Source organism: Olea europaea, chromosome 6, assembly GCF_002742605.1.
Source record: "Olea europaea var. sylvestris chromosome 6, O_europaea_v1, whole genome shotgun sequence".
NCBI classification, from domain to species: Eukaryota; Viridiplantae; Streptophyta; class Magnoliopsida; order Lamiales; family Oleaceae; genus Olea; species Olea europaea.
In genome coordinates, this window is record NC_036242.1 from 2,916,784 (window position 1) to 2,935,136 (window position 18,353).

General features: G+C 34.1%; 2 protein-coding genes across 2 annotated transcripts; both read right to left on the reverse strand.

The window, feature by feature from the left end:
- Positions 1-5,011: 5,011 nt before the first annotated feature.
- Positions 5,012-9,132, reverse strand: LOC111395504 (cytochrome P450 CYP72A219-like). Its single transcript, XM_023021521.1, has 5 exons — positions 8,738-9,132; positions 6,932-7,152; positions 6,318-6,562; positions 5,747-6,131; positions 5,012-5,579 (listed from the first exon to the last, which is right to left on the reverse strand). Exons 1-5 carry the CDS (start codon positions 9,009-9,011, stop codon positions 5,154-5,156), a joined length of 1,551 nt encoding a protein of 516 aa, XP_022877289.1. The 5' UTR covers positions 9,012-9,132; the 3' UTR covers positions 5,012-5,153.
- Positions 9,133-13,717: 4,585 nt separating this feature from the next.
- Positions 13,718-17,444, reverse strand: LOC111395505 (cytochrome P450 CYP72A219-like). The gene is made up of 5 exons (XM_023021522.1): positions 17,059-17,444; positions 15,439-15,659; positions 15,110-15,354; positions 14,608-14,992; positions 13,718-14,402 (listed from the first exon to the last, which is right to left on the reverse strand). The coding sequence occupies exons 1-5, from the start codon at positions 17,330-17,332 to the stop codon at positions 13,977-13,979; spliced, it is 1,551 nt and encodes a 516-aa protein (XP_022877290.1). The 5' UTR covers positions 17,333-17,444; the 3' UTR covers positions 13,718-13,976.
- Between the last annotated feature and the right edge of the window lie 909 nt (positions 17,445-18,353).

The window sequence follows — 18,353 nt, forward strand, 5'->3', positions numbered from 1 at the left end:
CCCCCCACCCAAACCAAATCCATCCCTGGATGTTTCTAACCTTTTTGCTCATGATTCTGTCTCAAAGGCTCGCTAGAGAGCCTTACAAATGGAACAATTTTTTCAAGGAGTGGTGGTGTGAGTGGAGGGACAGGGGCAGTGGGCAGCATCTGGCCACATCGGGTTCCACAGTAGCAACACCACCTGCTGCTTCAGTGCCAATCGGCTATGCAATAGTGGCAGCGACACGATTTGTAATGACCGAACCCTTGTGCCCAAGCCTTTAGCTTACGTACTATTTGCTTTGGGAAAATTTAAGTCTATCTTATCTCTCACGAGTTTCTGTTGCATACCCAGAATTCGGATGGGTGAAAAGTCACATCTTTATTTGAGCGGCTAGAGAAAATCAAAAGGTCAAGTGTTGGAGACGAGGGTCCATGTGACTTGCTTAATGGACTTCAAGGCTTGAATTTGACTTTGATATGTTCATCTCGTATTTGTACTTGCCTTTGGACTTTTTTTTTTATTTGAAGAAAACTTTAATATTCAGGATTTGACTTGAACTTGATTGATTTGAAGAAAAAAAAAATTTACATGAAATTTCCAGAACATAGATTTGAGAGATTTTTACTCTCCTTCCTCTTGACCTATGGATTTTCTCTTGAACTTCTTTTTCTTGGACTTGTAATTTTCTCATGCACTTCAACTTTTGATTTCTCTTGGACCTTAGGTCCTATATATAGAGAAATTTGGTAAGCATAATTTGAAATTATTTTATTTATATTTAATGGATTTTAAAAAGTAAGATGTGCGTTTTTATGTAGGATGGGTTTTAGTAGACTTTGGTTTTAATAGACTGACAGACTAATTATTCAAAATTGACCCCCTTGATTTTTATTTATTTTTACTAATTTAATATCTACAGCCATAGAATCGTTACCAGTTTCCATTGAGACCTTGTTGTCTCATCCTCTTTCCATCTTCGTTGGCCTAAACCAATCCCGTTTCATCACCTTCCAAGCGTACATCAGTAACACGAAAGCACAGTGCACACCTCTGCATATGATTATAAATATAATAAGATGAGGGTTCTAATGGATTTTGTTCGTTTTCATTTACAAGAATGTTTGTGCAATACATGGTTAGGAGATCTGTTCGAAGAAGATAATTGTAAAAACTATAGGATAAAAATAGAGATAGGATCCTCAGAGATAGGATGTAATCTGAATATAGTACAAAAAGTTGTGTACTTCAGTCTCCCTCTACACATCTGTATATGAAAAGAGGATTGTCTATGAACTTCTTGTTTAAAGAAAGAAAATGAAAACTTTCCATGCATATAAATTATTCTTTAACTTCTGCAATATTTTCTATCTAGTATTGTTCTTTGTCTTCTAAAAGATTGCTTGTGTAATATATTGGGAGGTGATCAATTAAAGAAGATGGGCGTAGAAAAAATAGAACAAAAAACTAAAGATATAGGACAGAAAAAGCCCTTAATATTTGCCATTTTAATTGGAAGAATGAACACATCCAAATGAGATTACCCATGCTTAGACACATGAAAACAACTTCGCCACCAAGTGTTTTAGCAATGGTAAAACCAGAGTGTGAAACCTCTGTCGATGAAGTATTCTCTCTTTTCATTTTTCTCATTATAGGTTGAAGAGTTATAACCGTGTAAGGAGCTACATATAGGATGGGAAGAGCTCAAAAGAAAAAAACATAGTAGAATCATAGCATCAGGGTGAACATTTGTCCAATACAAATGTAATAAGACCGTTGGTAATGAAAGCATCATTGGTGGCAAAGGGTTGCCCTGGAGCGGCTGGGTGGTGGCAGCAAATCAAGTTTAATCGGATGCATGCTGGTAAGCCAAAAACTGAATCGTGGGAAAAAAAAGAAAAAAGAAAAAAAGAAAACCTTTTGTGCCATTTTTTTCCCGTACGCTTACTCGAAAACATTACTTCAGCAGCTTCAAAATTTGAATCAAGGTCTCGAATGGTCAAAGAATATACAACAGATTTTTCCAATTTATTGGCAAGATATGGTACTTCTGAAAAAAATGATTAGGTGGTGGCTAGGCATATTGGTGGTCTCTGTGTGCAGTACCTCGATGTTTTCAGGGACGGATCCATGATTGAATTCAAGATCGAGATATAAAATTTCAAATCGGGCTGCTACGTGGAAAAAAAATTTACACATAAAAAAACTGATTTTTTACCCAAAAAAATACCTTTAGAAAAAATTTGTTGGGCCTGAGAGGGGGGGGGGCTACAGCCCCGCCCCCCCCCCTCCCAAATCCGTCCCTAAAAAAGAGTAAGGCCAACAAGGTCAGCTAACAATCATACAGTTTGATTAGATGTGTTTATGCCATGTTTAGTATACTAGAGAATTGATGGTATAAAGTTAAACAACAAAAAGAACAAAAAACTTGTACGCTGTAATGTATCAAACGTGATCTTAACGGTTTAACATTAAACAATTTTGGCTCCTATAGAAACTGAACGACAAGAAGAGGCTGGCCACCAGCGGTGCCAACTTTGCTCGGGCGTTCACAGATCAATTTAGCACTTGCAAGTTCCCCGAAAACTTCACTGGGTGCCAAGATCTTGCCAAACAAAAGATTTCATCTTATTCTTACAGAATAAGAAACCCATCAAGCCCAACGGATACACGGCATCAGTAACAAATCTGTGGTGTAACCCATTTTCATCAGCAGCTATCCATCTAAGTCCAGATATGCAAAAGGCAATTTCTGATACACAAGACTAGCTATCTACTACAATTATAACAGAATAATGTGATGTGTAATTTTTAAGATGAGTAGGTTTTTGCTTTGAACCTAGATTTTGTTGATTAATTAGTGGACATAACGCCTTGGACTGTCAATTACTTTTAAACAAATATTATACAAATCACATGATAATTCCTATGAACAGAGTTCGTTGTTACGTTTGTGTCCATTCTGACTTTGGACACCATCTGAATTCATGAGTTTTATTTTATTTTTATTTTTATTTTTATTTTTTTATTTTAATTTTTAGAGAATTCAGTGTATAGAATTGTCATAGAAATGGCTGCTTCTCACTCACAAATGTCTCATTGAACTTAGATATTGGGATCTCTAATTTGTTAAATTGAGTAGTTTTTTTGATGACTTTTAACTAACATACAGGCTTTAGCACATTCTGATTGATGAACTTTCTACAAGCTCTCTAGTCAGGCCTTTAGTAAGCAGATCCTCATATATTATCTCTTGACTTAACGCTATTACCATAGAAAGCATATAATATTGCCAGTCTTTGATGCTCATGTCTTAGACTTGCCATTATCTATCGCATTTTGGCCTTCCAAGTTGTAGCTAGCTATCAAAATTAATTCTTCTACAAGGCACAAAATGTTTACCAACTAATAAATCCTTATTAATCGGAATTCGAAGCCACGTGCTTCTTTCTATACTTATTTAAAGCTACAATTTTTTATTCAATCATTGATCTTCCAGTACACAAGATGCGAAGAGGATTTCCGCGAAACCACCACCCTATTAAAAGTAAAACATACTAGTTGATTTTGAATATAAATACTATATAAATCCAGATTTCGGCGTCGTCCCCATACCCTTTACTTTAATAGGGTATTAAGCAACGTGCAATTAACAATCTAGAAAATTCAACAAATCACAATACTCTGCCTATGGTACTTGGACTAAGATTTCTCATAGATCAACTTACGAGGGTGTCCTCAATTCAAAGTTTAATAGATTTCTTAATATTTATAAATTTCCATGGATTGTATGGTATTTATAGAATTTAACAGATTTCATAAGATTTGAATGAATTTTTATTTTGTAGATTTCAATAGATTTTCATGGATTTTATAGATTTTAGTGGATTTAACTAAAATTTCTACAATTTTTTTATCTGCTCGAATCATGGCTTATTCAAAATCCAGACACAATAGGATTCAAGAAAAATGGAGAGTTCATCTTTTCAAGATTATCACGACTTTACGTTTAGTTCATAAATATTATGTAATGAATCATTACAAATTTTTGAAAAAAATGGTTTTACCCACATATTCAACAAAACGTGAGAGAGGGAGAAGAAAAAAATCAGCAGTATCTTTTCAATAAGAAAAAATCAGAATTGTCGAAAATTAGAGGGAGAAGAAGAAAAATTATTCACATTGGAGAGGGGGGAGGGAGAGAGGGAGAGGGAGAGAGAGATATGTAGAGAGATGAGAAAAGTTGTGAAATTTTTAGGTTTGAGATAAAATTGTTATAGATTTTTGGTATTTATATTTATGGCTTGAAATCTTTCAAAATCTATCAAAATCTATCTAATTAATAAAATCCTTTTAAATCAATTAGTTATTGAGGACACCTAAATTTCTTAAGCACCTATTAAATCCTATATTGAGGACACCTAAATTTATAAGCATTTCTAAAAATCCAGATTGAGGACACCTACATTTTAATGAATTAAATTTTAATCTAAATTGAGGACACCTCAATTTATATGGAGTTTTAAAATCCATCAAACTCTAGATTGAGGGCACCCCCCTTAGTTTATCTATTGAAACGTTGATAATAGCATATAAAAAAACGGCATAATCATTTGGAGTGATTTTAACATAAACCCATATGTCACACGCAGCAATCTTAGAAGTCTACTGCCATTGACAACAATATTGTCATGTCATTTCCTTTTCCAAAAAGGTCAATCAATTTTTCGATAAATGAGTAACAAAAGGTATGCAATACTATTATTGGCAAAGTTGACGACGATACTATTTCAACGTTTACGAACCGTCAATCAACTTTATAATTTATCCTCACACTTATCGACTGAGAAACAGTAACTTGCAAAAGCAGAACCATGAACAACACCTGTTCACAGGTTTCTTGAAATGCATTCCGAGGTTCTGGACCTCGAGTAGGCTAGGATGGCCAAACACTTTGATCATCCCCTTTCCAGAACCTCGTACCAATCCCAACGTTCCGTGCCCATCAATATTCTTTGATACATTGTTTAGAAAATCTTTCCACCTTCTGAAATGGATCGAACCCATTAACACTAAATTTTTAAAATGTTACAAAAACACACACATAAAAATAACATGGCCATACCGGCCCCAGTTATTATAGTCTAGACATAAGCAAGTTGTCCAAGCTATATCCTGTGTAGAATTAGGTGAGCCCCGTGCTCAGGTTGAAGAGTTACAACCGTATGAGGAGCATGAGTATAGGATGGTGAGAGCTCGAAAGAGAAGTGTTGTAGAATCATGGCCATCACCATTTTTGCCTCTATTATGGCGAAGGTTTGTCCAATACATATCCGAGGTCCCCATCCAAATGGAAAATATAAGCCTTGTTTCTTCATTGCTTTTGACACTCCTTCACTAAATCTCTCTGGTTTGAACTCCATTGCATCCTCTCCCCAGATTTCGAGGTCATGATGTAATAAGATTGTTTGTAGTAAAAGCTGTGTCCCAGCTGGGAGCAATAGTTTCCCCAATCTTGTTTCTTCGTGAACTCTTCGACGAAGAGCGACTAGTGGTGGATATAGTCGTAGGACCTCATATAAAATCATGGTAACCTGCAATGAAGATCTCATAAGAGTTATAAAGCCACGTAAATTGATTTGGCTAACATTTCTGAGTTCAAAATCTAGACATTCGTATATAGTGGGCCAACAATCTGCAAATTCTAATCTTTATTTTTTGGTTCACCTATTCATTTTCAAGAGCATAATAAAATGCTTACGATTTTCAGGTGACTTAACCCATCAAAATCTGGCTTTTTACTACCAAATACTTGCAAGACCTCTTCTCTAGCACGTATCTGCCAGTTTGAATGTGTACTCAATAGAACCAACGTCCATGCTAGCAATGCAGAAGTTGTCTCCTGTCCAGCAAAATAGAACAGCTTGCATTCTTCTATGACCTCATCTATACTCATTCCAAAACTCTTGTTTCCACGTTGTTTGATTTCTTCTAAATTGGATTCCAACAATATGCCCAGCAAATCATCATTACGTGCTCCGCCCACTTCCATTGCCTTCAGTCTTCTATTTATAATATCTCTGATTGATGCTTGAACTTCCTTTCCAATTTCCTTCATTCTTTTGTTCTTCTTAGTCGGCACAAACCTATATGCAGGGTATGTATCACTTCACAGGACAAGTCAAGAACCACTCAATCCCAACTAAACAGATGCAAGTGGTTCTTCTGACATCATCTTTGGCGAGAAAAAATGAGGATTGGAAATTAAGTACTAATCTCATAAGGTAGAACCACATATTTCTTGGATGCTAGTCAGAAACATATTTCGTTACCTCCATCCAGGAATATAGATCGACTGGGCAGCCTCAGTGAAGTGTTCAGCCTGTTCTCTCTGAAGTTCAAATATCCTTTTTCCTTCTTGGTAGCTACTACCAAATGACGTTCTTGATATTGCATCACTAGTTAAATTTCGTAGATAAGGCCACACATCCAATTCGCCTGATCCTCCAGGAGACAGACTCTGTTCCCATTTGCTCAAAATATCATCAGAACTCAAATAAAAAGCTGGAATCATAAGCTGTAGAAAGCAAGGATGAAGAGAAATCTCATCAGCGATAAGTTATCTTTTTAGAATGAATCTTTTTTTCTTAAGAAAATGCCAAAACAAATAAATTTTCTGTTTCATGTCTAGTTAGCTTGTTAATATGTTCCAGAGAAATCTTGAAATTAAGCCCTTGTTTGGCCCTCATTTTCTAGAACTCCTTTTTTTCCAAACTCATTTTCAACCACACATTCTTTCAATAAAATTATTTTACACGTGGATTCATAACTTTCCCTACTTTTTAACCACACATCCTCCAAAAAAATCAACATTCGAAAATTCTGTTCTTCAAAAATCTCTTCCAATCAGGGTTTAAGTAAATTTCACATTTGAGCTAGAGAAAACCTTCAACTTCTCCAAATAGAAAGCAGGGTTGATAATTTTTCTGTGTTTGTCCCATTTATCTGCATCATAGCTCACTAATCCTTGTGCAAGCAGTTTGGTCAGTGGATTTATGTTTTTTGCTTTCTGGTATATATAATTTTTAGTTAGGACATCCTTTACAAGTTCCGGATCCGTGACTATAACCGATGATCTTGGCCCAAGCCATATGAAGGAATTGGTACCTGCAAGTAATGGAACAAGGATAAAATAAAATCAGGTTTCTCACAAGAGATTAGTACATTTAGGGAAAATGGTATTTGGATACAAATTATAATGTGTGCACCTAATGGACAGAAAATAAAAGGATCTAATTTTATAATTACAACACTTCAGATGGTAGTCAATATTTTTCCCTTTAACATGAAATATTAAAAATATATGGACATACAAAATCCAAAATCTTGATGTAGAATCTTGGACCATTCTAAGTATTACTCCTAATTCAGTTGTCAGTAATTAATTGAGGCAACCATATACTAATGAATCTATATATCATAACAAAACATAAAAAAAAATTAAAAAAAAAATCCTCTGTGCCTTTGATATAACTACTTTTGGATGTACGATGACGTCTTTGAACGAACAAAATATGTATCCAAACATTATTGAAGTTACATTCATCTTACAATAGTAACTCTTACAATTTTTCTATCATTTTGTGGTGCAATCTTCGTATATATTTCTGGAGTGCAGACAAGTGGAACTGTGAGAAACAATTCCAAGTTATGCGCAGATTAATATTGGACTGATATGCTTATTGTGGTCAATCAAATTGCTGATGGCAGCAAAGACAGACAAAAAAACATGAATATACATGTGTGTGGATGTGTTAGATGAGTACGTATGTGTTTGAACACAACTTTTGAGCATCCCAATCATTCCATGCATTTATTTTGTTCTAATGGCTATTCAATCCAGTTTTTAAGCTGTTCTATGTGAAGTCTTGGAGAAATTGCATCTATCAATTTGTTGAACAAGGCTTTTGGAAAATTATCAACACAAATTTCTTTGGATTAGTATTAACCACTCTGTTTCTGTCTTGTCAATGATTGGCAACTCAAGAAAGGACAAGATCAATCACAAAAGAAATGGTTCTATCTTTCCATATTCAAGTATAGATAGGAGAACAAATAAGTAGATAACAAAGATGGAGATAAATCAAAAAGTAAAACCACCGTTCTGAAAAGGTCTCATACTATTATCCTTTTGATGGCTGAAGAAAGACATAATATGAATACAACCCTGATAAGCCTTGAAGCTCCATCTTTAATTGCCACAGTAGCTCCCTTTGGCTTTGGTATTGATAAAACAAGGTCCAAGAGTGAGAAACTTCAATTTTGAGCCGTTACATGCTACACTCAAAAAGCAAATTGTACCCTGAAGGGAAACTCACAAGCCAAAAGGCTTCTACATTTTTATAATATAAAATATTCATTTATACCTTTCTTGTCTACTTGGAGTTCATCATTTGAAGAACTATAGAATAAAAAACAGTTAAACCTGACCTATGAAAGTTAAAGGTCTATTTTTATCTTTTGATACAATCCGTCAAAAGGCCCTAGCCTAGTGGAAAATTAGCTTAATCGACCTTGTTGGGTACAAAAAGTAAAATAAAATTACAACCCTTCAAATAAAGAAACAAATTCGGTGATAGAATTTCCGCCAAAATGGGCTAAATTTCTTTCTTTTCTATAGGGAAAATGATCGAGAATTTTATACAAATATATACGAGGCAATAACAAGAATCTAAAATTTAACAAAATATACCATATTCCTGTAGTGTTTTGAGGATTAAGGGAATGACTCTTGGCTTGATATCATCTGAAAGATTGATTGGTTTTGAATTGGCTTTTTGTATCATACTTGTCAAATCTTTCAAATCACCACAGAGGAATCTGTAGGAGTTTCCTTTGAGACCTTGCTTTCTCAGCAACTTTTCCATCTTCTTTGGCGTAAACCAAACCCAATTCAGCAACCTCCATGTGTATATCAGTAACACAAAAGCACAACACAGACCAATTGAGTGGTACGAAATCTCCATGCCTACTGAAACTTCTTGTTATGCATAAAAATTAAAAAATGAAATCTTTTCAATTTCTTTGGTTTTCATCATTTAGAAGACTTCAGTTATAGATCATGGCTGTAAATAATTACAGGATGCTGACAGTTCCATAATACTTGAATATGTACATTTGCTATTTCAGTCAAGAAAACGTCCAAAAAAGGTGAGTTATGCCATGACGCATGTAAAAACACTCAGCCAGCAATGTTAATTACTCGTGCATGTTTGTCAAAGTTTATAATTGCTTATAAGAAGTGAGTCCAAAGAAATTTGTGATTTAAAGTAGAAAAAAGTTCCATCATACAAAATGTGAATAAAAATAGAGTTTGACCGACATAATAAGCAATTATTTTATAAGATTTGACAAACATGAACTTTGACTTGGTTTATCCTATTGGCGTGTGCATATGACTCCCTATTATTGAATGAAAATTTCATTTCTTCTTCTTTTTTTTTTCTTTTTTTTTTTTTAAAAATATAATTGCAAGTCGAACAAGGATGTGATGACTGATTCAACTTCGAACATCGAGTTAGCCTTGAATATTGAGAGTATATACAAAGAAATTTGTGATTTAAAGTAGAAAAAAGTTCCGTCATACAAAATGTGAATAAAAATAGAGTTCGACCGACATAATAAGCAATTATTTTATAAGATTTGACAAACATGAACTTTGACTTGCTTTATCCTATTGGCGTGTGCATATGACTCCCTATTATTGAATGAAAATTTCATTTCTTCTTCTTTTTTTTTTCTTTTTTTAAAAAAAAAATATAATTGCAAGTCGAACAAGGATGTGATGACTGATTCAACTTCGAACATCGAGTTAGCCTTGAATATTGAGAGTATATAGAATCAAGCGTGGATTTAAGGCCTGGCTGGCCCTGGCGAGCCAGACCCAATTCATTTTTCCAAAAATATTTTTTATAATATAAAAATAAAAATTTATGTGGAATTTTTTCCTTTTCACATATTAGCTTAGCATGAAAGAATTTTTGGTCCAATCCTGACTTCATCCTTGTATAGAATATAAGAGTATTTAAATGTAGTACAGTATTTTTGTGCATGAGTATATATTATTAGAGAGAGGATGTCACACTAGCAGAGCCTATCAGACTTTGTATAGGCACCTCACAATGAGGTGGATTAGCAATTTTTATTACATGAGGGTCCCACGTGGTGCCCATTTCATTGTGAGTACCTGTACAGAGCTTGATAAAATCAGTCTAGCAGACCAGCATTTTTGTTATTAGAGAGATCTTTCAACGAATGACATTTCATAGGTATTTTAGAGAGACAAGAGGGTTATAGGCACGAGATTGAGCCATCACCCAATTGCTACAAAACACAGCCGTCCTACGTTCGTCAAAATTTCACAAGTGTACGAGCTCGTTGTACAAGTAATAATTATGATGAAAGAGTTATCGTCCAACAGGGAATACAGTCTAATTCTAGTGTATTTGATATAATTAAATTCGTATCAATAACCAAAAGTTAATTTTTGTTTGAAAAACTAATTAAGTTCTGTAACTAAAAATTGTAAAATTAACGAGAATTTGTTTTAAAATTCAAATAAGTAAATGTATTGGATTTTCGACGCCACTGATCAATTCTTAATTGTAATTCTCAACTCGTGATATTTATCTCAACTCATGCAATTGTAACGATCGATAATTTCACTTTTATTTATTATTCTTTTCTAATATATAATAAACCTATGATTATCATGAGACGATCATATTCCTAGTTCAAATTTCTATGACAAACACGCATTGACATGTAGGATTATTACACATGATTGCACACGCCACAAATATTATTCCTAACATTCATTGTCCATGTGTTCCAATAACAGTGTTCTACTTACCGTGAGTTTTCCAACATAACGAATAAGCAAATTATTGTCCTAATGATGCGCAAATATTAAAACAATAGAAATATGCATATTAGTGGAATCATAATGCAAAAATTAAGATAAAAACACAAGGTTTTGAATTAAAAGCTAAGGATCAATTAGTTTTGTCATCCATCCAATAAAAAGAAATTTAGCCTTGCATAGTGATGTAAGAAATACACGAAAAATAAAAGAAAGTTATCACCCAAATCATTAAGATATGAAGATAATCTAGATTTCTTCAATTTATGCCTTCAACTTCGGATCTAAGGGATGAAATCTTAGTTCTTCAATGTATTTCTCTCTATTTCTCCTCAAAGTCGGCTTGCAAGATGAAAAATCCTAGCTTTGGACGAGCTCTCCTATTTATATGGTCCCCAAAAGACTCCATACCAAAATAAAGTAAGGAAACCCGAATTTTTTTCCATTTAGCCTTGGGGCGCTCACCTAGTGTATTTAGGGTGCGTGCCTTAGTGATTTGGGGTGTCTCAAGCACCCCGTTTTGGCCTTGAGGCATACCCCTTGGGTTGTTTTTGGGGCCAAATTTGTAACTTGATCCCTGAACTTTCTCCAATGTCTTTTTTAGTCTTTCTTCACTCTATTCTTGTACCATTTGTCTATTCTTCATTCTAATGGAGTTCTTGCGTCTCGAATATTCATTTTTCATTTGTGGTTAGCATTTGAATTGTTGCATTTTAGTCCTCCAACTTATATTTGATGCAAAGTAGCCCTTTTTCTCGCTTATTCTCCTTTTATCCACATCTTTCATCGATTGTTACCTACAAACAATATATACATAGGATTAAGCCTTGTTTCATCCAATTTCTCGACAAATGCTCAATTTTAAAGGCCTAAATAAGTATATAAAATACACTTATCATCCTACTTTTTGATAAATCGTGTCTTGTCATGGGATTCTTGGAGATGCCATTTTGCAATAGAGTAAACATTGTTTAGAGCTAGTGAACATGGCTAATTGTCTTCAACACGACATAGACACAGTTTGGCTCGACAACAATCAAGTTAGGCCAAAACGTCCATATAAGCAATCTCGTAATCACATCATTAGTGCAATCAATAACCTTGTCTCGACTATCTAACATGTATGTCTAGATTACTCGGTCCCTTATTTTTCATGCTACTACATATATGGTATTTTAAGTTATAACACTACTCAAAACGAAAATGTCAAAAGCTTACACAGTCAGTTAACATATTGAACACTATCCCCTGTGCTCCTGTTACTTTTCAACCACAAAGTCAGTTAATTTTTAAAGTTGGACATCATAATCTTAATAGATTAGAGGGAGAAAGTTCAAAAGAGTAACTCGGGATCATAGTAGGTGCAATATTTGCTTCTAACATTGCGAAACTCAATGCAATGCACTTCGAGTCTCCCAACCAAATGGAAATACTAGAGCTGGTGTTTGCCTTTGAAAATCCTTCACTGAACCTCTCAGGGTTGAATGCATCACCGTCCCATATTTTGCAGTTATGGTATTCTCAGTCGAAATCTCATTTTCCAATCGAAGTTCGTACTCAATATCACACAAGCAAAGCTGCGGTTGTCTCCAACCCTTCAAAGTAGGAAAAGCTTCACTCTTCGATGAATTCCTTTTTAAAACTTTCTCCCACATCGTTGAATTTCCCTTATTATTTATTTTTACCGTGGAAAAAATTAATAATTAATTGGTAGTCATTTATTTGAGTTGGACTCATTAGCATAAATATAGGAGAATGTTAGGGCATGATGTTGCATTCCTTTGTTATATAGTTGTATTAGCCCCTATTTGGCCTCTATTAAATTTTAATTTATTTTTCTCTTTCTACCGTACATTCTCTTAATAAAATAATATTACACATAAATTCAAAAATTAAGATTTGTTGGAATTCTAATCGTCAGCAAATAGATTTGTCCTTTTTTCTTTTTCTTTCCTTTTTTTTTCTTTTTTCTTTTTTTTTGCCCTTTTTTGCCCCACTATATCTTAGACTGTTTCAGCTTGTTTTCAGGTTAGTTCAACCTATTTCCATAACATTTCAGCCTATTATCAAGCTGTTTCATCAAATTCCCAGTCAAGTGCAGATGATTTTCAAGCTCGGACAGTTCACTAGGTTGTGTGGATGTGATATGGAAGGTGATGTTCATGATTTAATGTGAATTTCTGAATTGCAACAAAGAAATCTGGCGAACTTCGGTTTATCTCCAATTACAATTTATGCAACAAGTTCTTAAAATTCACCTAACTAGCACCGATATTTCATTGTTCTTGTTTGTCTTCTAAAATCAAGTTGTGATCTCCATCCTTAGGGAGAAATGTTGTGTGTGTGCGCGCGCGCGCGTACATGGTTTCAACGGGAGTTTGGTCTTTTCAAGAAAAAGCCTATTTTTTTTATATTTTTTTTATATTTTTTATTTTTCATTGCGTTGGTTTACCAAAGGTTAGTAATATTAATTTCTGTACTCTAAATCAATTTCTAAATAAAAAATCTATACATCAGAATGCATGTTAGTTATGGCACACTAAATAACACTAAACAATATTAAGAAAGGAGAAGAAATTAAATTCCTATATGTTGTATTGTCTGGAGCATAAGACTCTTCCAATAACTATCATTTATTCAAATAGAAACTCCCATATCTTTAGTCCAGAATAGAATTAAATTTAAATACTTAAAAATTTCATTTATATTTTGTATCTTAATCTAGTTATAATAAAACCAATACTGTGTTACTATTTTTTATTTCTGTTGTATCCTTCAAGTGATGGAAATTTAAAAACCATGTGAAAAATATGACACGCGAAATTTAGGGCCGATACATGTCTTATAGAGTTCGATGAGTGTCGATGACCGACATGATACAACATATGTCACGACATTATTAGGAGTCTATGCTTCATAGCCCAATATAGTGTATAGAGAGAGATAAGTCTTACTAGAAGCCATTGAAATTTTAACTATTATAAACTTAGAAATCATAAGAAATAGGGGGCTATGCAAATGACTGTATTACATGCTTGATACGCTTGATCATATTCGTGACTTGTGCTGGCTATATCCTGTGTAGAATTAGGTGAGCCCCGTGCTGAGGTTGAAGAGTTAAAATCGAGTGAGGAGCATGAGTATAGGATGGTGAGAGCCCAAAAGAGAAGCGTTGTAGAATCATGGCCATCGCCATTTTTGCCTCTATCATGGCGAAAGTTTGTCCAATACATATTCGAGGTCCCCACCCAAATGGGAAATATGAACCTTGTTTCTTCTGTGCCTTTGATATTCCTTCACTAAATCTCTCTGGTTTGAACTCCATTGCGTCCTCTCCCCAAATTTCGCGGTCATGATGTAATAAGACTGTTTGCAGTGAAATGTGAGTCCCGGCCGGGAGCAATAGTTTCCCCAGTCTCGTTTCTTCATGAACTATACGACTAAGAGTAACTAGTGGTGGATACAATCTCAGGACCTCATGTAAAACCATGGTAACCTGTGAAGAAGATCTCGTAAGAGTTATAAACAGGTACAAGGAAAGTCACATATCTTCATTTGGCTTAGCTAAGTTAAAAAATTATACACACTCATATACTATGCCACGGATCAGCAAGTTTTAACCGATTAATTCATCTATTCATTTTTCGAGAGCGTAATCGGCTATAAAGAGTGTTTCCATCATAGTAATGAAAATTACTTACAATTTTCAAGTGATTTAACCCATCGAAATCAGGCTTTTTGCTACCAAATACGTGCAAAACCTCTTCTCTAGCACGTATCTGCCAATCTGAATGTGTACTCAATAAAACCAATGTCCAGACAAGCAACGTAGAAGTGGTCTCCTGACCAGCTAAATAGAACAGCTTGCATTCTTCGACAACTTCGTCTATGCTCATTCCAGAACTCTTGTTTCCGTGTTGTTCGATTTCTTTGAAATTGGATTCCAACAATATGCCTAATAAGTCATCATTATGTGTTTCCCCTGACTTCATTGCCTCCACCCGTCTATCGATTATATCCCTAATTGATGCTTGAATGTCTTTTTCATTTTTCTTCATTCTTTTGTTCATCTTAGTCGGCACAAACCTGTACACAAGGAATATCTCTTCATTCTTTTGTTCTTCTGACTAATCATCTTTGGGAGAAAAAATGATGAGTCGAAATTATGTATTAATTTCATAAGGTAGAAACATATTATGTTACCTCCATCCAGGAATATAGATCGACCGAACAGCCTTGAGGAGGTGTTCAGCCTGTTCTCTCTGAAGTTCAAATATCCTTCTTCCTTCTTGGTAGCTACTACCAAATGACGTTCTTGATATTGCATCACTAGATAACTTTTGTAGATAAGGCCACACGTCCAATTCGCGTGATTCTCCAGGAGACAGACTATGTTCCCATTTGCCCAAAATCTCGCCACAGCTCAAATAAAAAGCTGGCATCATAAGCTGAAGAAAGCATGGGCGACAAGCAATATCATCAGAAATAAGTTGTGGATAACATTTAAGTACTTTGTACAAGATAGCAAAAACCTTTAACTTCTCAAAATGGAAAGCAGGGTTGATGATTTTTCTGTGCTTGGTCCACTTATCTCCGTCATAGGTCGCCACTCCTTGTGAAATCATCTTGGCCAGTGGATTCATGATTTGTGGCTTCTGGAATATATAATTCTTAGTTAGGACCTCCTTTGCGAGCTCTGGTTCCGTAATTATAACTGATGGTCTTGGTCCAAGCCATATGAAGGAGTTGGTACCTGCATGTTACGGCAACAAGAATAAAATTAAATCAAAATTTTCAAAAGAGATAGCATATTTAGGAAAAATGGTACGAGACTGTCACAAAAGAAATTGATCTCTACCTACGGATTTAGATAAGAGAAGTGAATGATAAGTAGATGTAAAGGAGGAGATAAATCAAGAAGTAAAAGAAGCTCTGCGCTGCCCCCAGAAAACTATCAAAGTTAAAAGGTCTTTTTACCGCTTGATACAATCCGTCAAAGGCCTTAGCCAAGTCGGAAACCAACTTATTCGAACATGTTGTGGGTAAAAAACAATATTACAATACCGTTTGAATAAGTTTGTAGCAAATTGTGTTATAGAATTTCCAGTCATGCTAGAAGTTCAACTAGGCTAAACTAGTTTCTCCTAGGGTTGGACAAAACTCCCGAATCAAACCAACTACATTGAACTCGAACCAAACTGAATTGAGCAGTTCTTATTAAATTAAATACCCTAACAGGTATCAGAACCAACGGTTTTGGTTCGATTCTCTGTTTTAGATTAAGAACCGAATAAGAACTGAATCTCTCTAATTTTTTAAATTAATTTATTTTAAATAAATCAAATTATTATTTTTAAATAAATTTGCTAACTAGTTAATTTAACTCAAATTCAAAAATATGATTTTTCCTATATCTAATTTTCAATTAAAGTCAACTTAATCAAACTGACATAAATTTTACTCAAATCTATTATTTTATCATAGTGCCGTTTTCATCGTTTTGGAAAAATTGAATTGAATCTCGACAACACCTCTCTTAATTATTGAGAGCTCGCTATCTTTTTTTTTTTTTTTTTGCTATAACTTTAACAAACAAATTTATGAAGAACTCTGTAAAGAGATACACAAAAGGCACATAAGATTAAATTACGTTATTTTGTAAGAATTATGTTCTCATTTGAGCCCCATTATTTATCATTACATTAAATTAAATTTTTCTCTCCTACTTTTAACTACATAATTTTCAATAAAATAATATTACACGTAAATCAAAAAAATTTCAATTACTCATTTTTCAAAAAAAATACTATTCATCTCATTATAATATACAAATAATGGGACTCAAATGGAGGCTAAGATTGAACAGATCATTAGCTAAATTAATGTAGCTTTGTAAATATTAAAAAAAATTATTTATAGAACGAGACCCGAAAATTGAATGAAACTAAATCGAACCAAATTGAATTGAATGGAGCCAAACCCGACCAGCTCCATGGTGAAATTTGGACCCAACGTTTTTCACTTACTAAATACCCGAAAGTTTGAAGTCCAATTCGATTCTCATTAGAACTGGATCGGATTGTGTCAACCCTATTTTCTCCTCTACTTTCTTTTCTCTAAAATAACAAGAACTAAAATTTAATAAAATATACCATATTCCTGCAGTGTCTTGAGGTATAAGGGTATGATTCTTGGCTTGATATCATCTGAGATATTGATTGGCTTTGATTTGGCCTTGTGGACCGTACTCATCAAATCTTTCAGATCGCCATAAAGGAATCGATAGGAGTTTCCGTTCAAACCTTGTCGTCGCAGGCATTTTTCCACCTTCATAGGCCTAAACCAGATCCAGTTTAGAATCCTCAATGTGTATAACAGCAAAACAGAAGCACAACACATATAAATTGTGCAGTACAGAACCTCCATGTCCACCTAAAATCACTGCTCTAGCACAAGTCTCCCTATACGCCTGTGTACATGAATATATAGAGGTATTAAAGAGGAAACTGTGGTGAAAAGTCACTTTGCATATGCATACTTGTCTTCTAACTTTCTAGAAAAATAGTGAAATGTCTCTACTATAGCCCCCACCATAAAAAATAAGTGAAGAGTTGATTGACAGAAAAATAGGTAATGGGATTTTCAACTTTTTGACTTCCAACCCATCTAGCAATTTTGTCAATGTTTAAACCTGAAATAGTCATTTACGTGCTAAATTGAAATGGTGAAACGTATTTCTCAGGTCGTGTCAAGGAAATTAATTGAATTTTCCATTTTAATATTTTGTTACAATCCCTCAATCTCAAACTACCAAATTCCGTTAAAAATATGCATCAAATACGTATTACTAAATTCATGTATGTTTTGAACCATGTCATTCCTCATAATTGTTTATACATAGTAGGTCCCAAAAAATGTATAATTTAAAGTAGATAACGTAGTGAATTTCATGAAATGTGTGAAAAAATAGAAGTTAACTAGATTATAAGTAATTATAAATTTTGACAAACAACCTACAAGTATTTTTGATAAACTCACAAAGTTGGCAAAGATTACAGATTCATTTAGACGGCCACATCTTCATCATTGTAGACAATAACCGTCAACTTTACAATAAAAGACACTAGTGATTTTGTATAACTAAGTTCTCGCCCCCATTTTTTGAAGTGAAAATTGGTGAAATTGTATTTTTTGAAAAATAAGTAATTAAAAAGAAAGAAAAAATTTTCGATTTACGTGTAATATTATTTTATGAAAGATTGTATGATTAAAAATAAAATAAAATTTAATAAGAGGCTAAGACAGTAGTCTGACAGCAATTTTGTGTAGATTTATTTTTTCAGACGTTGGACATGAAGGTGGGTTCCATGTGTGCAGTCATTCTTGACTCAACAATGAGCCAAAGTCAGAAATGCCCCTATTTGTGGTATAGAGAATTAAATGCGAA